The 24,959-nt window shown below is 38.3% G+C and overlaps 1 protein-coding gene across 8 annotated transcripts in view; it reads right to left on the reverse strand.

Annotated features, from left to right (window-relative positions):
* Positions 1-24,959, reverse strand: part of EML1 (EMAP like 1) — a 123,099-nt gene that overhangs the window by 47,338 nt on the left and 50,802 nt on the right. For all 8 annotated transcript variants that reach the window (XM_064713401.1, XM_064713398.1, XM_064713397.1 and 5 more), the window contains exon 2: positions 4,111-4,293. In XM_064713401.1, the coding sequence (XP_064569471.1) occupies positions 4,111-4,293 (183 nt within the window). The remainder of the gene's footprint in view (positions 1-4,110; positions 4,294-24,959) is intronic.

Genomic DNA, 24,959 nt, shown 5'->3' on the forward strand with positions numbered 1-24,959 from the left:
TAAAACTGCAAGCAATGAGTACCAACACAAATACTGCTGTGGATCATAGCCTTGAAACACAGACACAAACATGACTAGTGCTCTGTCTACAGCAGAGAAAAAGCTTGAATCACTTGAAATTTGCCAGGACTTTGTATTACAAGCCATTGTAAAGATGCCAAAAGCCTCTGGGTTCAGAGAAACACCACCCGAGAGAAGGCAGCAGTAGCCAGTCACTTTAGGAACATAAAATGCCATTGAACTTGGAGAGGATGGCAGGGAGAATACCTATGAAATGCTCTTCAAAAAAGATTGCCAAGGATAAAAGAAATAAAAGGCTAAACTGAAACAGTACCAATTGTATAGAATTATAGGTCATATTGTAACAACATCTTATTGTAGCACTGACAGCAAGCACTTATTGACTTGTTCACCCTAAGTTTTCATGTACTGATCAAAAAGATAGATGTGAAAAACTGTGCCTTCAGAAGATTGTCAGTGCATATGGTCTACTAGAGAATGCAACTTGCAAGACAAATGTTGTCTTGGAACTTTGTTAGAATACTTACTTCTTATGTATTTGTCATTTATTTGTTCAGAGGAGAGAAATTTAGAAAACAACCTATAAGGGAAATACTGAAGGAATGAGGCTTATTTGGCTTAGAAGAGTGAAGTATGACAGGAAAGAAAGTCAACAAAGGAAAAAAAAAAGAAAATTTTCTCTATGCTCACTGAGGGTGCCTTCCAGCCCTGCCTTCCATGATCTGTTTTAACTGACTAATACTCTCTTTAGAGCTTATACGAAACATCTGAAGTTTACTTAGCTTCCCAAGCCTCTATTTTTTATTAATGGATTCAGACATAATTCTATTTACTTCTCCTTTATTATTTTTTGTATATTAAATTCTTTTTACAGTTTTGTGCTGGAAGCTCTGCTGCTTGCTTCCTAATTGCTGCACTGCTGCAATTAATCCATGTATAATCCATATGATTCTGTTACATTCTACAGAATCACAGATAGCTATAGTTGAGAAGTTGTGGACCTGTCTCCTTGCAAGCTTTCTGTAGCTCACAAAACTTTAATGAACTTGGAGAAGACAAGTTAGAAAAGAAACTGAACTTAAAAAAATAAATTATTACAATATTTTCCTTATTTGTAGCTATTTTAAAAGAATGCCTACTAAAGAGTAGCAGGAGTGAACTAGCTGGAGTCTGTTTACTTTCCTAACCTTATGAAATTGAAACTAGCAGCAGCCAGGAATAAACCCTGCAATCTTTAACAGAAGTTTTGCTTCAGATCCAGCACCAATCCACAACCCACTCTTCTGGAAAAAGAGATTTAAATGGTCAGCTAGTGAAGAAAGCAACACCATGAAACTCTTGCACAACATACCGAAAAACTGTGCATTATTCAATAAATCCACTGTTTACTCAGGAGCTGTTTAGTTTTACTTACAACAGCTAACAGTGGTAACTGGCATCACAGTCACACAATCCCAAACTTGTCATTGCTGTTAGAAGTCAGTAACACACCATTACTGCTTTGTCAGTAATGTTTATTTTTGAAGTTCTGGTGCTTCAAGGTCTTACCTGTGGTAGCAGGACTGACAAGTTTATCAGCCTCAGCAGCAGCTTTTTTAATCATACTCTGATCTATGGATTAATAGGGCTGTTAAGTTTACAAACAAACCAACAATTGCAAAAGGAAAGAACAACAAACACAAGCAAAACAAAGGCAGGAAGCCATACTGAAACTCCACCAAGTAGTAGAATTAAATAAGGAAAGGGGAAAAAAACCCAAACAACTAAACAAAAACTCAAAACACCATTAGGGAAGGAGCTCCTCAAACGGACAAGATAAGCCACTCCCTTTCCATGATGTATGCTGCTTTTAAGCTGCTTAGCTCAAGAACACAAAGACTGAAAAGAAGCTCAAGATTTTTCCATTATAGATTTGAAAGTCTGAAACTTGAAATCTTTAAATTAATTTTAAATCTGAGGTACTCAGAAAAAATGAAGGCATTTGGCCCATGAAGATTCTTGTTCCAGACTTTATACAGTACTGGGGTGATCCTGTTTTTCCAAAGGCACAGACCTCCCCCAAAACACACACACTTAATCCTGATCCACTTCATCTATAGATCAAATGATAACAGCAGCATGCAGTATGCTTCAAGCCCCAGTTTGCATGGACACAATTTCTGTGACATTCAGTGGGATCAAAATTCCACTTTTTAAAATTTCAAATGTGGAATTAGTGATTAAACAATATAGGGAGAATAAACACAGATTCCACGCAGCCCAAGGGGTAGGAGAAGCCACCACTCCAGCTCCTCCCATGTTTAACAAAGCCCCTCTCCTAAGAGTATCCATCAGAAGCCTTCATAATGCTTCAAACTAAAATTAGTCTTATGCTAAGTAATTGCATATAGTTTTTTATAAAGTAGCTGTGCCTATTAAGGAATAATAGGTAATTATGTGAAATAGATAATATTTGACAAAACAGCTGGAAAAAAAACAAGTGTTCTGAATACTTCAGATTCTCTTTCATGTTTATAATTCATGTTTAATAAGGTTGACCATACACTAAATGATACAGCTGATGAACAGCAAAGTGAAAGTTCTTCACAGAAACAGTCACAGTACTGAGCTTCTCCAGAAATGAGGTGGGTTTTGTTGGCAAATACCAGGACTCATTCTGGTAATTTGCAATGGAAGAGCAATTGACATCTGTAGTCCTCCATTTACCTTACTACAGTAAAAGTTCTAACACTGTAATTTCACATAGACATTAAGAACCAGGCATGCAATACATACATTAAAAAAAAACCTCCAAACCACACACACACACAAATCCCACAAACAAACAAACAAATAAACAAACCAACCCCTAAAAAACCAGCCATAAAAGATAGGGGAATAGGCTTACAGCAGCTTTTCTTCAATGTACATTGAACTATGGCTCTAATGGTCTGTCATGACCAAGAAAACTTCTCCTGATTTAGAGTTGAACTCTGCTCACAGAATTCATGAAAATCTGGTTTGCATTTTGCTAAGTAAAGCCAGCAGGCATGAAGAACAGATTTGGTTACAACTCAGTAATAATTACTAGACTTTATTTCCTCTGTGCATCAGATAATATCTATTTTAGAGGCAACATGAAGCCTCTTAATCCCTTGTAAAACCAGATTTGATGGAACATTTTAACACAGCAGAGGCTATCTTTAGTAACATTTAACTTATCTGATATTTTAATTTTTTCTCAATAAAAGAAAGACAAAATAAGAAGATTACAACAGAAAGAGAAGAGAACATGAAGACAAGATCTCAGATACTTAGTGCCTATTCCGTCTGACAGCTAACATGAGACACAACCAAGTCATTATTTGGCTCTGTAATTCTGTCCCTTTCAGCTTCCCTCATCTCCTGACACAAAACTTTGTAATGAACATGGCATCTCAGTTCAGCAAATTAAGTAGTTCCTACCAAGTCTGTTAAATCAGTGACTAGAACTAAATACTTGTGTAAATAAATCTGTCACACCTTGGACTCACTGGCTCTGGCTCTGCTGCTCCGGAACATGGTCAGGTAACAAGCACAGCTCTGCCTTTCTTTTGTAGCTGAGCAGCTGGTGTTGTACCATCTCCTCAGTCATGTCAACTCTGTGCTAGCTTAGAGCTCTGTCTTATGTCTGCATGATCCACGGACACTGAAGACATTCTAAATTAAATTTTAATTACATTTTACTTAAGTTTAATTCATTTTTTAGGATAATAAACCTCCAATCTATTAGGAGTTTCACCCACAGAAGACAATGTCTTCCATAAAGAGTTTATAAAATACCTTGATCAGAAGTAAGGAAGTGGTAGCAATGGTTAAATGTAGATCGTGGATTAAGCATTAAGAAAATGCAAATGCTTTGCTGTTTCATGTAAACTGTAGAAGATTCACAGATTTAACCATCTGGATTTCTATGTGTTCTTTTTACCAGGTTGAATTTCAAATGTATTTGTTTTAGAGTTTGATTTGTTGAATTTGAATATTTCAAGATCTAATGAACAACCTATTTTAATACATATGAAACACTGATTGAACTGCACTATCTATTTTACATCTGTCAGAAATGCAAACCTTTGGTAGGTCCTTTCTTGTTCTGCATGGCCTGCTGCTCCTCCGTGATATTCAAGCGTCGGACCACATCAGCAAGGGCAGATTTGAGCAGCTGGATGTCATCTTCCTGCATCTGCACACGCTGCTCCAGAGAGGCAATGCGATCTGTGACCTCCATGCTGCTCGCAGCAGAGGCACTGTCATCTAAACAAAGCAGCAGGAAAAAAAAGCATTATCAATAAAGGATAGACATCCAGAAATACCTTATTCAACTGGCTGCAGGTAAAAACAAGGCTTTTCTCAAACCTGATGACTTCTTGAGGAAGAAAGTTTTTGAGCAACCAAAAGGAAGAGATGGAAATAGAAATAAATAAATAAAAGGCACATACTCAAGTAAGATGTTATGATGAGGTTGGCTTCAGGGCCAGTTGTTAATTGGGTTCCACTACCAATTATGTGCATGTCAGAACTGCAGTGATCAATCATCACCCTTCACTGTCGTGCTCAACACAACATTCTGACACTGCTGGCCATTCACATAGAGAGCTACACATTTTCTGACATGCTACACACCCCTCCAGAGCTTTCTGTCTCATACAGGTCATAGAGACACTTTACAAATACAAAAGTAACAGATAGGCTTACACTTTTCCAAGCTACCATACACAGGCTGAAGAACCTTTTTTATTGACCCAATCTGCTAACCCCTAGTTTATACCAGCAGCTTTGAGAACATTCCCTCTAACTGAAATAACAGCTTAAATAATTTCAGAATTACTCAGTAACTACACTCTAAGCCTGAAAATTATTAAAAGGGTCATTACTTTGATACAATTCACCCATTATTTAGAAGTAACCCATAGAAGCTTCAAGACTGCAAATCCATGATGAGGACTACACGTTCTTTCCACTCAAAACTAGTAATAAGAATATTTTTGCTAAAAGAGCACTTTTGTTCCTACATAGAAACACTGTCTCTTTTTACAATATTAAGTTAGGAGAAATAAAAAGAAAGCAACATCAAAGACATCAAAGTCAGTATCAAATAGGGAAATAATGTGTAGTTTTTCAAGAGAATTACAAAGATTTATTTAAAGTTTTTGAAACATAAAAAAAAAGTTAGGTACTAACTTACTGGACAATCTTAAGTAATGTTAGTCAAGGATCATAGCTTTCAGCTCATGATTTAATAAGTCATACTGTAGCAAAAATGGATATTTATGCTGCTATCTGCAAGCATAATTGACTTCTCCCTCATTCCCAATGCAAGCCTGTAGCATTTATTTCTTCTGCTAAAGCTGAGCTCTCTTTGTGAAGAAGGTGGTATTTGTTTTCATTTCTTGTGTTCTTAATTCTCCTCTGTTCCAAACCAGAGTTTTCCATTTCTTTTGTAAAAGGGCACAACGTGAAAGTTAAATGGTTTGTGTGAAATAACTCCTCTTGAATTTTAAAACAAAGTTAAGTGCTCAAAAAAGGAAAACAACCGTTTCTGAGTACATCTAAAAGCACACCCAAAAATGCTAATTCATACAAACTTTTAATCATAAGCATCTAGCATGGCAATTAAGCATGGCATTAGTTTATTTTTTTTAAATTTATTCATCTCCAAACCACTCCAATACAGACTGGTTTTGAAATCTGTTCATCAGATCAATTTTGGCTTCCTCATCTCTCACACCGCCAATAGCTATCTGTGGTTATCAAAAGCTGAATTAGAAACAACTCAGAAACAATGTAACAATATTGACAGTCCATAAATAGCTACAGACTATTATAGTTTATAATGCTTGTTAATTCTGTTATACGATTTTCAGACCTTATTTAAAATATCACCATTAGGATATTATTAAGCTGAATATAGTAGCAATGTAAGTATCTTGTTCTGAATGAACTAAATCAGAACTCAAGCTCCTGAAAAATTTTAAAAAACTTTCCCCATAACAAAACTTTCCAAATTTGGCCTAATCAGACTTGTGCTCAGCACAGGACTCTGTCCTGTAGCTATTACAGGTAATTAGTCCCCAAACTCAGATTAGCAGCAATGCTGGCAGCAGTAAGAGCTGCCTGCAGAACTTAACCTTTCCTCTACAAACAAAAGCCCCACGCTGCTCTAATGACTTTACACTTTAACTCAGCTGGAAATAACATGGATTAGCATACTGGACAATAGGCAACCAAATCAAAAGCTTGATTTAACCAATACAAGCCAAATTCAAACTTTAGCCATTCTGCCAAATTCAGTATCATCAGGAATAGTTTTCCTCTGAATTCAGTCAAAAAGAAATAGCCAAATCCCAAAACCAGGGCAGTAAAGAAAACCCAGGGGAAAATCAGTTGGTGTTGAAATGATCTACCCTTGCTACAAAAGAAAACATCCTCATTGAAGTATCCATTTCACTAATTTTTAATTGTGTAGAAACAGTAATTTTGCCCAGGCATTAATCTTCAAGTAGTAAATCAATGGCACTGGTTTATTTACAGTCCTGTTAGAAATCACTCCCACTAATAACTATCAAGATGTACAGTTCTCTCCCTTCTTCCCCCATCTGTCACTGTGACTCTTCCCCTCACACTCTCACTGACCAACAGGCCCCAGCAAACCCTTTCTTGGACACAACATCTGTATCCTCCATTGTCATCATTCTTGTAGGATCCTGGCAACATAACCCTTATCCTTGCTGTAATCTACAGCTTGTTTGGTTTTTATGGTGGTTACTTCACTGGGTGCAGTTTCCTTCCAAGGATGAAGAAAAAAATAAAATTTTAACAGCTTTCAGTAAGATTGCAGCTGGAGACAAGAGTGCTTATAGTCCAGTACCATTTCACTTTACCTCCTCTTTGCATGCATGTACACGTAAGCTAGAAAACAGGCACAGAATACAACAAAACTACATTGTATGAAGAATGCAAAGTTCAATTATAAAATAAGCAGAACCTGTTTGTTATGCAAGTTGAGGGTGGAATGTTTTTGCCATTGAGATCATTACATCCCAGTATATTGAGCAATAAAGTTGCACCTTCAACACAGCCAAATAAGTGAAATGGTACAGTATCAGAAGAGAAAAAAAACAATTAATGCTATAAACTAACAATGCAACAATGAAAATGTCCCTGCAGATGTCACCTACTCTGTCCACACAAGAAAGAGTGGTATTGTTAGCCTAATTTGTGACCTGCCTCTGCACTGTATCATTCATCCTCACAGCAAAGGACATTTGCAAGGCATATTTTAGCACACGTTTGTAATGAAATTTGGAAAGGCATATGAAGGAGACTGCAAATCCAGACAAATTGCCTTCAAGTATTAGATCTCCTTATCAGTCACTACCACCCCTTTCCCATGGATGGGCAGAACAGACATCACACCCCCTACATGGACAGCATCAATAGCACAACATAATTAATCATTACCTTTTTTCATTAATGGGAAGAAAAAGGACTTTACAGTGAAATTTATGCAACATGTTTTTACAAACCTGAAAACCTGAGTCACTTTCTACAATGTTCATTTCTTTTCAGCAATTTTAAGGCAAGTCTAAATCATTGTCTCAAACATGTGAATCATAGAATGGTTTTGGTGAGGAGGAACCTTAAAGATTTCTGCCCACCTGCAATGGGCAGGGAATTAATCTATATCTCATGAGATAAATGCCACCTACAATGTCCAAAATTAGATAAAACAATGAGGTATCAATTCAGATGCCTCATTTCTCATTGCAATAGGCATTTGTGGTAAAACTTGGAAAAAAGAGTAATTTATCATTTTTGCTTTGCTGAGATTCTGCAAGTTTCAAAGGGAAGGCAGCAAAAAAGGGGAATGTACTGCATGCCTCTCTAAATTGTCCAACCAGCTAATCCATGATCTCATAGATTGGAAAGATTTCTTATGGCAAACTAAAAGACAATACTGAGTCAAATGATTAATCTGCTTCCAGAGTGTATTCCAGTTTTACAGCAATTTAGTACTTGAGCTTAGCCAAATGTGAAGAAATAGCTGAAGCAAAGCCAACAACAGGATGTGTATGCTGTTTACAAAAGTGATTTCACTACTATTTCATTGTATGTAAGCTAAAGCTAAATTACATACTTACACCATTAGTTAGAAGGAAGTCTATTAGATGCATACTGTTTTCTATAGAAAAACCTAAACCTTCTGAAAAACCTAAATCTTACCTGTATGCTAATGTGTATGAAATAATTAAAATAGGACTTGGCATTCTCCCACTTTATTAAACATATTTCACCTTTGCATTATGCAGACATTAATTTTGAGGCAATCTTGTCCAGTTCAGGCCACAGCAGTTGGCCATGCAGTGGAAATATTAGGCACTGATTCTCAAAAGACTGGCAAACAAATTTGAGCTTACTCAATCTACATGGCATATTTGGAGCACCAATTAACAAGATAAAACTGTACATGAAGTACTTCCAAAACTGATTGCAACTGTGGTTGCTAGACACTTTCTTTATAATACATTTTAAAACTGGCATCTCTAAGCCTTTGCAGAGTTGTCCTTGTGTTTAGACACTCTGCAGGACATCAGGAAACAAAATGCAAACCTTCTGAGGACAGCAAATGCCAGCAGTGGTCTTTGGCAAAAACTAAAGATAACCCACATGATGGAAAACATGGCAAGGGATGGCAGTGGAAAGGCAGCATCACCCAAACACAGAGCAGCTCTTCTTCTAGCATAAAGACATAGATTGTGCCAGCAAGCCTCAATTGAGCTCAACTGGCAGCTGAAAGATTTTCTGTCACTGAGAGATTTCATTAAGTGTATCACGTTCTCTACTTGTCCTGAAATCAGTTGGTACAAGTATTTACATTCCTTGGAAATAACTATGAACTTCAGGGCCACTACTACAGCCTTATGAAAATGTACATGGACAGAAAGGAATTCTCCACCCTCAGCATGCAGCTAACTCTATAGCAGAACACAGCAACTGCTGAGAAAGACATGCCATCAAAGGAGAGAGAAAGTTAAAAACAGTAGTTATGAAAAAATAAGCAAACAAAAAAACCCCCACAATCCTGCAGATTAGGAGATCCATAGCCTGAATTTGACTCAGTATACTAGCAAGCAATTAAGAACACTGAAGATCCTACACTTCCAGAAACATCTTTCCACCCATGAAGGCCCATGGCTTTTGCACTCCACTAACTGCAAAGCTGTCAGATGTGGCACATGTCACTCAGCATGTCACACGTTTGGCAAGTTCCCCTTCTCCTGCCCACATCACCACTGAGATCTCATGCAAGTAACTGAGATACTTCAGCAACTTCCTTCAAGCATCCTGGGAGTAACAGTACCACTAATTTTCAAACGACCTCTCTGCTTCACCTCTCCTGATACCATATGTTTAGCTTGACACTTTAAGAGAGCAGAAAAACATCTCTCTATGGCAGGCCTCTCCTACACCTTCCAAATTCTGCCCTCCCTATTTGGTTCATTTCATGCATCTTTGAGTCTGGGTCACAGAAGTCAGGCAGACAAGCTATTGGATAGAAACAGTTGTTCTGAGTTGAAAGCAACAGAGAGAAAAAAAAACTGGGAAGAGAGACAATCATCCAACTTTTCTCAGAATAAACACAAGCAATTCACTGTAGCACAGAAACAGGGGAATGCAGCCACAACATTGTTGGCAGGCTTTGAAGCAAGATTGGAAAGTACAAAGTATTCTCTTTGTATCAGTTTCTGTGGCATAATGTCAGTGGTCATTCGCAGGCCAGAGCCTCTGTGCAAATGAACAATGGGAAAATAAACTGGCAGGTTTAGTTTCCTTTGACAACACCACGCCAGGCTCCTTTGTTTAAAAGATTAATGTCAACAGTATTTCACAGACTAAATATCTTTCCTCTGCTCACTTTTCTAATGCAAAACACTGTACCATACCTGAAACACAGCAGCAGCCCTCCAGGCTTGTCTCCTGGGGACAATGACAACACATATGGGCAACAGCTTATCATAAAGTCTGGTACATACTAGACTGGTCTGCCAGATTAGAGCTTTCCACTGTGAGAAGCAAGTGGATTTAAAGCCCAAAATAATGTTATCCTATTTAATCTTGTTAATTTGTGTGGTAACAAGGGGAAAAAAAACAGGCAGAATCTTTTAACTACAGGGAAAACTGTAAACATTGTTGCATTATGTGAAGTTTTGGAAATCAAAACTTGTTGCCAGCTGAAAGTCTAATCCTCTAACTGTATTTTGCTATAAATGTATACATAATAGGATAAAAGTGTAAGCATCATATATACTTTTTGAGATGGAAAATTTGATGGTGAGGAACAAGAAATCATATCTAATATTTAAACCAAATAGTTACAGGATCAATGCCATGCCTACCTGTAAGCTTATGTATGTATACAAACATACCATTTTTGAACAGGTAGGACAACTTTTCAATTCATTCTGTATTGTAATGCATGTTCTTAAGATGAGAGTGATTAGCAATGTAAGGAGATGCCCTAGTTGGGTACAATCAGGTACATCTCACATTAAGTAATCTGAACAGCCCAGATTAGTTTTTCCATGTCCTCACATGATATGTGTGTGTAGGAGGAAAAGGGAAGAAAACTCAGTCTCACACATTTGCCTAATGCCCTACTCTGGATGTGCTGGGAACCACAGTAGCAGTAAAGCATCATCTTATGAGAACAGATCGCTTCTAAACCGTTTTTATTAACAAAAAAAATAATTTTGTCAACTAATATGGACTACAGATGGTTATATTTTTGAACAGTATTTTCCCTCCTCTAATAAAGCTAGCTATTGCAGCCCAGTACTTATAAAATCTTATTACTGTCTTTCCCAACACTCACTGAGGAATAAATTGTCCTTTTACAGTTTCACCACTAGAAACCTAAAGTCAGGGAATATAATTTCCTAAAATCAGAGGCAGAATTTGAAAGGATAAATCCATAATAGCAATCATCACTCAGGGCCTCACAGCTGGGAGCACTGCATTCATTAACAAAATGGGAGAGAAGAAAATGATCTAACAGAACATTTTCAGAAAGCTCCTCGTGGCTAATTAGCTAGGAATCACTGCAGCAAAATTATAAGCATGTGCCCTTGACCTGCCTGTAGCTGTCAAGCTATAGCCAGCAGCTTACTGTTTTTTCCCAAGCAGATGGTAAATGAGTTTCTACTTGGAAATCAACCAGTTAAAAATTATCCTCCCCAATAGCACTTAAGAAGATGGAAGAAATTTTTGACACACTAATAAATTAGAGGAATTTTACTCAGAAGAGGTCTATCAACATAAATGCTTTAACTGTTCAGAGCTACTGTTGGCTCTGTTGAACACAGAAGGCAATAGAAAATGTTTTAGCCAGTTATGATTCCTCCACATTATGCTGGGATCATTGAAAAAACCCCCTTAAACGCCAGAAATGCAAACAGAAACCAGGAGGGTAAAGATGATATTCCATAGCATGATATGAATGCAAGGATAGAAGTGTGAGAAGGAAGGGACTCCATGGTACCTGCCTGGAGTTAAGAAACTGAAGATGCAGCCTAACAAGAACTTGCTAATGAAGGAACCAGTAGGGTAACTAAGGTATTAGGGCAGAATAGCTAGGTTGTGTTTTACCATCTTATATTCTCAATGATGCGCTGAGGTCTGTATCATATCCTTAAAACAAGAGAAGAAAAATAGATTGTGGAACATGGGAGAACATCTCCAGTGACTCTCCATCTCCATGTCACAGCTAAGGCTCAACGTCCAAGTCATCCAACAACAGCTAGAAAGGAATGAATGCAAATTCACCACATGATGTAAGGCAAAAAACTTCAGCTTTTGTTTAGCACTACCAGACAAAAAGAACCAATTCAGAAGAGATTTGCTTCTCCTAAATATACTTTAAACCACATTCAAACAGACATCACACATCAGTTCACAAAAAACTTTCTCCTTGAAACTTTATAGTGTTTAATTCAATACCTTTTCACTGCTGTAAAAACTCGATGTCTATATTTCATTCTTCAACTATGCCATATGCATAAAAGCAGAAATATTTACTTTTATTTGCAGTGAGGAGAGATTCCAAAGGCAAGAAAACTGACTTAAAACACCTTTTAAAAGTTACTGATATTAGTCTGTGGTAATGCATTACATGCCAATTTTTTTTCCTTCTTTGTTGTGTATTTAAGTTATTTTACAAAAGCAAAATTGATTCACAGTCTCAATAAATCCTAACATATATCAGCCAGTAGCTGATCTGCAGTTAAATGCAGCCTTTATGTTACATTAGAGACAGGACCATTTAAACACTTCAGAAACTACTTAGGTCAGAATACATTTTGTCATTTTCCTAATTTCCATATTCAATATTAAAATGACAACTGATCCTCAAATTTACTTGGACCACTAGCTTTTTACCTATATTTTTTTATAATTTACAGTTTAATGAGAATTATAATCTTACATACCTATGTTTATTTAAAAACAAATTGAAAACACTATTAAACTTTAGAAATACATAAGCAATTAAACACTTTTCCACTTAAGAAATTACAAATTTACTAAACTGAGACTGCATCAACAGCAAGTAATCCATAATTATCAATTTGAAATAGTTTATGTTTTATCTTATTTCATAAGTGTATCCTCTGAGAAATAAGAATTGGAAAATCTCAGCCTCCAATCAATGGCATTTATTTGTAAAATAAATACCACTCCCATTCTACATTTACATTTCTTAAAGGCTAATCAGCTTTATTAATTGTTTTCTGCAGAATCAAACTATACAAACAATACAAAGAGAATAAAACATTCCTCCTGCACCTGCAGAAGGGGCCATTGACGTCTAAAGCAGATTTATCACTTTCACAGACTCTGGCTACTTGCTCTCAGCTAATGGCTTTACTTTCAGCAGTGGTCTGACTTTTCTTTAGAACTCTGTACCTCGTGAATATTTTAGTTTCTGAAATTAATGCAGTGTAAGGCTTCATTACAGATTGTCACAAAGACAAATCACAATCTAAATATTTAAAGGAAAAATTATTTCAAATTTATAAAACTATTAAAAGTCGTCTTTTAAAACCTGTCTTATTCAGTCCTGTCTCTAACAGGAATATAGAATTTTTTTCTAGAATGGGCAGTTAATCTAGTGCATGTGAGAAGTACTTGAATTAACTAGTGTGAGCCTTGCTTGGATGGCAGAGGTAAAAAAGCATCCAGAATACCCAAAACTGAATGAAATTTTACCCATACTGTCCATCCTCATCTTCAGTTAGGATTAAATCTTCCTTTCACATAACTCTGGCAAATATAATACAATAATATAATATAATTATTAGTAATATACTTTCTTACTGTAAACTCTTCCTATTACATATTCCCACTCTCCAGCAAAAGAATCTTTGCTGACATAAATGCAGAAAGAACAAACTGCCCTTGCCAAGGACTCAAACACAGCCAGAGATACCACACTTGATATAATATTTGATGTCCTGGCATTAACCAGGAAGATGACGGCATTAAGGCTATTTAGGAGAAGGAAGGAAAAAAACCCCTTTATTTGCTATCCTTAAATAAAAAATGAATTCAGGTTATTTCAGGAAACAGAGAAACACACATAATCTGAAAAATGATTTGGTTAAAAATGCAACTCCTCTAATTGCCATTAGAGACAATTCCATTAGAAGACAATTTCCATTCTTTTTATTTATAATTGGGTTCCCTAGCATGAGATCATATTCTTATTTCACCACAAAAGGGTGCACAGCATTGTCACAAATGTCACCCAGCTGCAGTGCCATTCCCAGCACACTGTGAAGTGTGGTCCTGCCACCCTGTGAGAATGAATGAGTTGTATTCTAAGGCTTGCCCCATCCTCTGCAGCACTTGGCAATGCCACAGCATGCACGTTGCCTATTTTCGAAAGAAATTGAGGCTTTCATGGAGGAGGAGACAGAGACAAACTATTTTATATCTTTCATATTGAGTGAAAAAAGTTTAGAAATACGCTTTGATCAAAGAATGCAATACTGTCTCTCCCCAGAGCTATGGAGAGCCCTCAGAAAAAGTGACAGAGTCAGCAGATGTCTGGTCTGCCCTTGGCTGGGAACAAGCCCCAGGCCAAGGTCCAAGCTGAGCCTGGCTCATGACTGTTCCTCTCCTTCAAGGACTTGTGGGACTGATTTCCTTCTGGCGGCAGTCAGTGCTTCTCCCGTAAGAGTTTTCACTCCAGAGATTAGACGGATGACGGCTGTGCAGAGCAAATCCTTTCCCAAAAGCCATCTCCTAATAGCACTGTGCTGAAGGACTAGTGTGAACAAACCCTGCAGAAAGCCTGGCTGATAAGGCTCTTGTAGCCCTGTGATTATGGGAATCTGAGCCTCAGCTTTCATGATAAGGTGGAGCCTATCAGCAAAGACAAACCTTTAAGGCTAATACAGCCATTCAGTTTTAGGGCAAGAGCTCTCTTATGCTTTCTTAGCTCTGGATGTGGGTGGAACTCACATAAGTCAGACTTCTGTATGCAAGAGTACAGACACAAGTTAGGTCAAGTACGGCCACTTGAACTAAATGAATTTAGTATTTTAAAGGCACTGTTTAACAATACAATCTTTACTTACAATTCAAGAAGGAACATTTTTTAAAGTGGTCCTGCACATAGATTCGTGGTCTACAAGTATGTAAAGATTATTATAGTGATAAGATTTGCCCAAAACAACATTAAACTTCCCCAACACAGCACAGAGCAGTGATTTCCATGGGCAGTAAACTGAGCACCACATTGAACTTGAAAATCACTAGATTTACAAGAAATGGAAAAAAGTTGAAACTGGTTGGAAAACATTTCTCCCAAGTCCACCGAAGAGATAGTTCAGAAAACAATATCTGCTCACAGTACATTGATTTTTTATATCAGCCATGGCAAGCAGGAGACGCCTTTTTCAAAATATCCTTCATTTTATCACGAGACAGTCAAGATTAAAGTCTAGTACAGCATACAGCTTCTTCACAAAAATACTTAGTTACATAAAAGCAACAAGCTTAATACATAAGCTCATGCTAAAATACACAGATCTCCATAGCAGAGAAGTCCAACCCCCAGAAGCAACATCTTCCCTGAGCCAGTGACCCAACACCTCCCTCTCAATGGCCTTATTTGTAACAGTTTCCAAGTGTTGATTCCTCACCAAAAGCAAAAGTGTTCAGTATTTGCAAAGCCAAAAGGTGAAAAGAAAGGAAAAATGATCCAGTTGATCAGGAATCCTGTTACACTGAAGCAAACAAGCAACAGCTCTAGCAGTGAGTGCCACGAACACAAAGGGGTCACACAGTCAAGTAAATCTACCCACAGCTCTCTTTTTCTTCCTTTTAGATGGGAACAAGACAGCTTTGTAGGCCCAAGTAAAAATAACCAACGAAACAAGACCCAAAGCAAAGAAACAAACAAGTTGCTTCTCAAAAGATCCACACAAGAATAAACTCAAACCCAAATAGTTAACTGGAAACTACATTTTGAGAAGTCATTCACAGAGTGTGATAGTTCCTGCTTCCCTAATCATTAAAAAAAGAAAAAAAATTTTTCCTAATGTATTGCAAAGTAGTTCAATACCCTACTAGCTCCCCTTGCACGAAAAAGAGGCTTTTGAACTGGACATCAAGTTTGCTGGTTTCATATTTACTGCATTTCAAAATCACATTAAATACACTTATCAGATGCCAGGAAAGTCTGTCTTCTGAAAGGATGAGGCCTAATTCCTACAAAATTACAAGGAATTATTAAATAATTTTAAAAATCTTATAAAAATTAATAAAACAGTTTTGTTGTAAGCTTCATTATTCAGCCTTGGTTCATACATTTTCTTACTCCCCAGAGGTTAAAAGGAAAGCTTAATAATTTTTCCAGAATTGCTAGAACTTTCTATCTGTTTGCCATTTCATCCACAAAACAACCAACAACAAGGAGAGTGCATTAGCATTTATAGATCTGTACCAGATGATTTTAAAAAACCCATTTTGTTTCATGGACAATTTCTTACAGAAGAAAAAGGCAAGTCCCAAAAATTTCAAAGCATTTCCTCATAAACTCTGCAGGAGGCTACCCTCTCATGGAGCAGGTTCTGGAGTCTTCTTCTCTTCAGCCTGCCCAGTGGCTGGTGAGGCACCAGAACAGAGTGCCCAGAGAAGCTCCAGATGCCCCATTATTAGAAATGTTCAAGGTCAGGCTCGATGGGACTTTGAGAAATCTGATCTAATGGAAGGTGTCCCTAAAATCACCAGTAAAATGTAGCCAGCCCTAGCCCTGCAGCCCTCAGTCAGGACTGTCCTGTGGGGATAAAGACTACCCAGTCAGGCATGGCAAAGGCTGGAGGACATTCAGCTGTGCTGCTCAGACCTGCACACAAAGCCTGATCAGCATCAGTGCTGTGAGAGATTACAGCACACTCAGCAGAAACATCTGCTATTTTGGCAGCTCCCATCTGATTTCTGAAGGACTTGGAGGCTGGCAAACAGGACAGAGCAGCAGTGGGGTGGGAAAAGGGTCCCCCCAACAGAGCTGAATCCTCCAGAACACATCCTGACCTTCCCTCAGGAAATCAAAATGGTACTAAAAAATTGCAAAGAAAATAATATCTAAAAACTGCCAGCACAGACCAGGCCCTCACAATGCCCACAGACAAATCCCTGCACACAGGCAGCTGTTGCTGCTCCCTCCTTCATGGAAGAGATTGTCCCATATCTCAAGTCAGCACACACAGGGATCCTTCACATCTGAGCTGCACTCAGGAGTCGTGGTCCCAGGGCACAGGGTGAGCGACCACCAACAGCAGCAGATACTGGACAGAGCTGGCAGCACTGCCAGGCTGGGAGCTCAGGGGCCTTCAGCAGGTGGGAGTGGGTCTCTGTTTGTTGTGGGAAAGAGCCGGGATCCACTGTGCAGGTGGAAAGTACAGAATCAGGCTCCCAGATGGCACAGGGCACAGAACATGGACACAGTCCAATGCAAGCGGCCAGAAACACGGCAATAGGAGTGGGGCAGCTGCCTGAACCCAATTCTGCTGCCACCAGTACATTTGGCCTTCTGATGACACCCTGCCAAATTAAGCTGAAGATCCCCAAATCCCACAGGAATACTAAATGCCATGTATTGTCTTCTGCCTTATGTGTATCTCCCCATATACAACTTTCCTGTGGACTAATCACAAAATTCATACACTATACGTAGGTCAAGGCCCTGCTTTGTCTTCCCCACTTCTTCCCATTCTTCCTTCTCAATGCAAATTACAAAAATCACCCTCTCCTCTAGCTTTTTTCCTGCATCCTTGACACGTTGTAAAGGCAGTAAGGAGAATGTTCAGAACATATAGTGCAAGAAAAAAGCTTATTATTCCAGAAAATTAAATTGAAAGTGAATAAATAAGACACTTGGTAAGCCAATGCACACAGTTCTAAGATTATACCCAGAATATGCTGTATTAAGAACTTCTTAATGAGGCAAAGAGTTATTCAGAAAAAGAGTGCCAGTAGCTTTCCACAGCTTCCCTTGAATTATTTCAAATGGATACAATCCATTTTCCCTTTAAAACCTCTGCTTTACACAACTGTTCAGAGGGCTTCATCTTCAGCACAACACTGCTTAAAGAGAAATGGATACAAACCTGCATATCATTCATATCTAATGCCTTGCCAACCCACACCTTCTTTTTACTATCTAATTATCATGTGCAAGCCTGTCAAAAGTGTCAAAAGCTTTTTTTTAAGCTGCTACTTTTATCATGTGAAAGATGTCATCACTTTAACAACACTCATTTGTTTCCCAAGGTTTGTGCCTCCAAAAGGTCAGAAGAATTCCCTGGACCTCACTGCACTCTGCACCAGTCACCTTGGGAGGAGCCTTGAGGGACTGAGTTTATTTGACTGCTTCCCATTTCTACTCCCACAGCTGTGGAAGTGGGAATTCTGCTCATACAGATTGCACAATATGATAACTGACATTTAGTATGCAGTGCTCAAGCACAGCTTGCTAAAGGACAGGTAACATGGACTTGTAAGAACAACATGTCAATTTTTCCCCATCATAACTGGAAAAGGGAAGATTTCACAACTGTGCAAGTTGCTGACTTGTCAGCAGAGTTACAGAATTGCTGTTTGTAGCGCAAAGTGACTTTAAATTTTTATATAGGTCTACTTTATTCATACAGCAGAAGAAAAGGTACTCCAATAAACTGCATGTAAAACCAGATAATTAACACTTCTTAAAATAAATTAAGTTTCTACGAAAAAATCCTACTACTACATTTACAGTAAACATAAAGCTTCCACAGTGCACATTCTTTGCAGCACAGAAGAACACAGGCAGCTTGTTAAACTGAGCAATGCCTGCATGACACCAATTGTTTTAAAATCACTGTATGCATTTTAGCCACTACTAAATCTAGTAAACCTAGTTAATACAAACCAGTGCAGTGACAGAAGTGCTCCATGCCAGAAACAGCTGGAAACACCCAAACAGAAAGAGTTTCACCATGCCATAATCAAGATGTTTGAAATAGCTTTTTCCCCTCCCTGATGTATTGTCCTACTTCTTTTTCTGTACAACAAGACACTTATTTTAAGGGAGCCAGATGGAAAGTCAGGAGTAGCCAGGAGAAGGTGGCCTGTATCTATTTCGTTCTTGGGGAAGTACAGGAGCAGTGCTGAGACAGAGCCTTGCCCAGAAGGTGAAGGTGCTCACTCTTTGGGACAGACTGCCATGGACTTGGCAATTGTTTGCTCACTGAGCATGGGACTGGCAGACACTATGCAGAACCAGAATTACAAAGAATGAGAAACTTCTGCTGGGGTTTTTGCCCCCACCCAAATATCTCTCTTTGCCTTTTCTGGTATTTGTCAGTGGTCCACTGGGCAACATCTAAGATGTTGGGCTGGGCTGCAACATCTCCCTCTTGAATCTCTTGTTCCACTTAAATGGATTAACCAGTTTCTAATGCCAGATATTAAAACACTGACAAAATGCATGTGGCTTTCCACACCACTGATTTTAGCAATTGTTCTAAATTAAAACCAAACCACAAAAGAGACAATCTTAGCAATTCTGTAATTTTAGAGTCTTTACTAAAAATCAGCTGTTTCACTTCTGTTAAAATATCTGCATGATGGAAAGAAAGAAAATGTCAAAACTTTATTATCCTTCTCCTTGCCTCCAGAGAGGCTTCAGCCAGGCAATAGCTACTTCAAAGCTTCACATCCCACATGCCTAGAGATTTGAACCAGGAGAAGCAACTGCCAAATTCAGGAGGCAGTAAAAGGCTTAGATTTTGAGGACTCCCTGAGGCTAAATATTTTTTAAAATTAAAAACTCAAATATAAAAACTAGAAAGGAGGAAAACCCCTGAAGTTACCCCCTCCTAGAACAATATGCACACAAATCTCTCATAACCTTCTGTGTCACAACAACCAAGGTTAATAACCCAGCACCAAGGAAATGGTTTCTGGGCTTCACAAAATCCTACAGAGCCTTGCAGGAATCACTGGAGATGCTTTAGCCTATTTAATCTTTTTGGAAACAGTGAAGAGTAAACAAACAAAAGAGTAAACTCTCTCTCAAGCACAAAATTTTTAATCCAGGCCTTCCTATATGGGACTGCCAAAGATGATTACTAGTTCCTGCAAGAGTATTTGTGTTTAAATTCCTCAATGCACAGAGATCCTGTGAATCTTCCTGTTCTCTTTGCAATGAGTCTCCTGTAATCAAAAGAACACCCAGATTTGGATCTGAGAACTGAGCAGCAGCATCACACTGATGATGTTTGTTACTGATTAATTCTGGTTTTAGGGTATGTCTTTTCCTAAAAAAGTTATGGAATAATCTGATGAACATGCCTCTGAAACAAGTATGTTCCCAAGTAAAGTAATGTAAGAAAGAAGAGAATATTGTTGTTTTGATAGAAATTTTACTTCTATCTCAAAACTATAAAGGCAAATTCTAAGAAATACAAAGCTACAAATTTCCAAAGTGCAAGAAAAAAGATAGGTGATATTCAACTACTAATTAAAATTTCAGTTTAAAAAATATTGAGTACACCTGTGTGCCTGGGGCTAACTATGATACTTTTTTTAATTGAATGTGATGTCATATTCTGAAGAGCACATTAAAAGGATTACAAAAAAGATTGAGGTCCATTGTTTCCAGGGAGGGAAAAAACCAACAAAACACACACAGACACACATGAAAAGCAATGACAAAACCAAAACATTCACCAAAGAAAGAGAGGAATCTCAATGGCAAAAAAATTTATGTTAGTTCACTCTGCTTAGAATGGGTAGGTGGACTGGAAATTAAATTTATGATGCATAGATAATTTTCTACCTCTATGAACCTTAATTCAATTTCCAATTGTATTTGTAGCAGTCAAAAAGTAGTTTCCCTCTTTATTACTCCTCAGCAGCTGCATGTCTCTCCCTTGTACTGCCTTATGCACTGTTTTAAAAGTTTGCCTACCACCACTATGCCTGGCACAAGACTGAAAAAAGGGGATCACTTCTACCTGCTACAATACACAACAGATGGGCAACACTTCTAACTTGGATTAATTTATTGATGCTGTGCAACACATGGTGCCACAAGCAGCTGCAATGACAAAAGCAAGGGTCCAGTTCCACAAGACACAATGGCCATTCCAGAAGCCCCCAGTCTGCCTGCAGCACCCACTTCTCCTACAATTTATCTTTTGCTGCCTCTGGAAACTGATTTAATTCTCCAACTTGGCAGAAAACTAACCCAGCAAAAGCAAAATCAAAATACCACACACAGATACTGCCTGGTTTTAATTTTTTTTCTGTTAGGTTAGCATGTTAAACTAACTCCTGACAATTTAGTCCACCAAGTACGCAAAACCACAGACAGCAAGTGAGGGAAGGGGAAATGAGCCCTTCCTTCAGCAGCTGCACAGTGTGGTGTGGTTTATCAGCCCCAGGTGAAAATGGAAATGGGCAGTGGGGCAGGGACCACAGGTTTGCCCTCAAGATCAGAATCCACTTAACCTCTGTCTTCTGAATTTTACAGTGCTATCTTCCAGCTCCCACAGCTCTCTGGTTTATTAACCTTTACTCCTAAGGAACACTATACACCCTCTTATCACATAACATCTGAAGGACTGAGCCTGTCATCTTTAACATCCCTTTGTCTCCCCATCTATGTTACTTTCTATCCTTTCATTTCATTGAAACAGTTGAAACCTTATCACATAGTGTTACTCATCTTCAAAGTTAGAAAAATGATTGTATTACATCCCTATGCATCAGAAACAAAGTACATTTTATTTCAAAAGGGCAGATGAAAGGAGAAAGAGTTCTTTTGATTCATCTTGGCCCTGTGGGAGGGTGGGAAGTGGTGGGTTGCCCTGCCATAGACTCCCCCTATTTAAACAAAATTTAGAAATAAACAGATCAATCACCCAGGGGTATGTGTTCACAGAAAAAACTAAAATACAAGCAACAGATCTTACCAAGAACTGACAGCTACAGAACAGAATCTCTCAAATAATTTACACGTGAGGCAATGCTGGAATAAACCACACTACTCTGTTCACTGCTGTAAAGTTTCACCCTAATGCCTAAAACCCTGTGCTCCATAAAAAAATGAGTGAGTAGATACAAATATATTGCTCTCAGGAGACCACACCAACAAATGTGTTTTCCAGCTTCCATGAATTTTAGTTATAAAGCATTCACTTAACACAACAGCAACCATTTTTCAATTCCACAGCTGAACATTTAATCCCACAACTCAGTTATTTAACTCTTTCCTAAAACAAAAACAAAGCCTCCAGATCATAAAAGAACGGTGAAATACCATTCAAATAACAAACTATGTAATTCAGCTATAAATCTGTTCTGAAATACTACTGGTGTGATAGTCAGAACCATATTTTTTCAGGCTTGCACAGATAACATGCTTATCCTAATTCTTTCAAACAACAGGTCATCCAATACAGCAAAAACAATCTAAGCAAAACCCACCACACAATAATCAATAACAACCTAGGGAGGGAACCCCATAATCAAAGCCCTTACAATTTGTATCCTGTTTATTCAGCTTAAAGCAGAGATGGAAACACCAAGCTATTAAATAACAAATAGGACAGGTAGACTGCTACACCCATATTCCTTCCCCCCTTTCTGCCTTAAAAATGACTGGGCGTAGATCTTTTAGTAAAGCAGAATTGTTGTAAATGTAAAGCCTTAATTTTAGTTCTGTCTGATCCATTAAAACTTTCTCAAAATAAAGAAGTCCAGAATTTTCAATATTTTGTTCTGAACATGATCAACACTCACAGTGATCTTTCTGACAGAGAAGCCATTAGAAAAATCTTCAGACCTAAGGAAGTGCTCAAGACCAACACAAGTCCTGTGGTCCCTTGTTCACAATACTAAAAATCTCTTCTCAAGAAAACCAGGACAGAACATCAAGGAAGCAACTTCTCTGTTGGTGTACTGACCATGTTACTTCCCAAATCAGAATGAACAATGGTTAAAGACTAGAGAGTGGGAGAAAACATCTCTAAAAGACTATCACAATTCAACTGCCCCAGCTCTAGCTGCCCCAGCTCCCTATACATATTTCATTTTGTTGCCAAAGATGCCTATGCAGTGTTTGTCACCCATCACCCCTCCAGCAGCACAGCTCCAGTGCTGAAGTGTGTTTGGAAGATGGCATTAAGTTAGAGCTAGCCCACAGTAAATGCACTGACACTGGATACCCCAGCCCTCACCACAAACTGTTTTGCTTTACAGATTTCTTTCTCTTGTCCCACAATTCCTGCTAAGGTGGACATAGCAGGTGCTGAATTTCAGCATCACAGAGCCAGTGCACCTTATTGCTCTTTTAAGAATGCAGCCCTTCAGCTGCAGGACCCTGCAGTACACCAGTCAAGAAAAGGCTTGTCTGTATGCCCCTACACCAGGGGTCTGCTGGACCACACACCATCCTCCCAAATTTATAAATGGATCTTTTCTCACTTCTCAGTAGAGAAAGGTCTCAAGCCTTGCAAAATATATAAATGCTTAATTTAAAAATTGTATAAAATATTTAGTCACAAAGGACCCCTCATTAATTCATTAAAACCTCTGAACACAAGGGAAATCACTTATTTCCAAACTGAAATACAGCTACCACAAGGATTTTCACACTATCTAGCATAAAAGGGAGAAAAAGCAAGAACCAACCCTCACACCTCCTTCCCTGCATGGCATTATACAGAGTTCACTAAATTACAATACATACATATTTTACTACGAGAGCCAAAATTTCTAAGAATGATAATTTTTTTTTAGATTCAACTGGACTTTGCCATGATCATTTCCAGAGTTTCGAAGTTCATTCCTACTAAAGTCCCCAATTAAATTTCTACCACCTGCACACTGTCTGGATTTTGCTTCTTACCCCCAGTCACATCAGTACTTATTTACTGTGTTACACTGAAGTATTGTACATGTGCTTTATAACACTGCCTCATATAAAACATGGACAGAAACTCATTAAATTCAATTTTAAAATTTAATACAAAATTCAATGTTTAGGTTCACAGTTAGTAACCTAAAAACAATGACCTGATTTTTCAGATCATTTAAGCAGAGTCCTGTCTGCAACTGCCCCATAATTTTGACCTGCATTTGGAAGCTGTAAAGCAAAAAGGCAGGAATGCAGACACTGGTTTGAATAAAGACTGAGCCTCAGAATATGCTAATGCCTGTAAGGTTTTTATCAGTTTAGATAAAGACCTCGTTGCCCCCTGTGGCCCAGCCAGCCTTGCTGGACCACCCATGTAGCCACAGAGCTCGGTCACCTCCAAGAAGCCGCCCTGGGGCACCGTGCTGTTCATGGGCACTGAGCAGTGGGACAATGTGGGTAACACAGTCCCTGCTCCAGGGCCAGCACAGGGAGACACCTGCCACATCCTGCAGGCTCTGTGAAGCAGCATCTCCACGTGGGAGATGGGAGGATGCTTCCCAGACAGCAACAGGTCTGGGTAAAACAGCCTGTGAAATGCTGCACAGGGAAGGGGGAAAGGAAGGAACAAAATGGTAATTGGTTTTAGTAAGTATAAAATAAATATGAAACTCTCTGTCAGGATCTTTCTCTGGTTTCACAGAGATTTTTTTTTTTCACCAAAGGAAAAAAATAAAGAGCTGCTCCTAATGCTTCTGATTTAGGGTACAGAAACCTTTAACAACCTCAAGGAAATTCTAGACACCAGTGCCCAGTTAGCCCCACTTGAGTGTACAGGATCAGCAGTGGGAAATGTCAAAGGCTGTTTCAGTCTGCTATGTTTGTCAACACAGTTGAAAGAAAAATAAAGATGTAATTTTCATAAAACACAAGGTTCATTACAAAGTTTTAATTTGAAGATATTTGCCTTTACTAGCTTGAAACAAAGATTGTTTCTCTATTTACATATTGAAATGTGTTCATCTATTCTGCATCTTAGGAACCTCACCTTTCAAAGCTTAGCTGAGGCTCCTGTTCACACTCAATTCTCAGATGACTAAAAGCCAGTAGCAATGCTTCCCATATTGGCCTGCAACAGATTATAGAAGTCATACTGAAATCCAGAAAACATTTCTTCGTTCCTATTTGCAGGAATCTAGACGTAAGCTTCCAATCAAATACAGGGTCTATGCTGTTAAGAAATGCAAACTGCTTTTACCACAATGAAGTGTTTATTTCAGATTTTAAATCCAAAAAGGCGATTAGTTTCTACATTCCACAATACCTAAAAACAGTGCTAGAGATCTCCAATGCTACATTTCAAATGAATATATTTATTCAATAATCAGTCATTTCAAAGCAAGAGGAGAATATGATGGACCATGTCAGATTTTACCCTTTGGAAGTAATGAAGTGT

This window comes from Zonotrichia leucophrys, chromosome 5, assembly GCF_028769735.1.
Source record: "Zonotrichia leucophrys gambelii isolate GWCS_2022_RI chromosome 5, RI_Zleu_2.0, whole genome shotgun sequence".
In the NCBI taxonomy this organism is placed as follows: Eukaryota; Metazoa; Chordata; class Aves; order Passeriformes; family Passerellidae; genus Zonotrichia; species Zonotrichia leucophrys.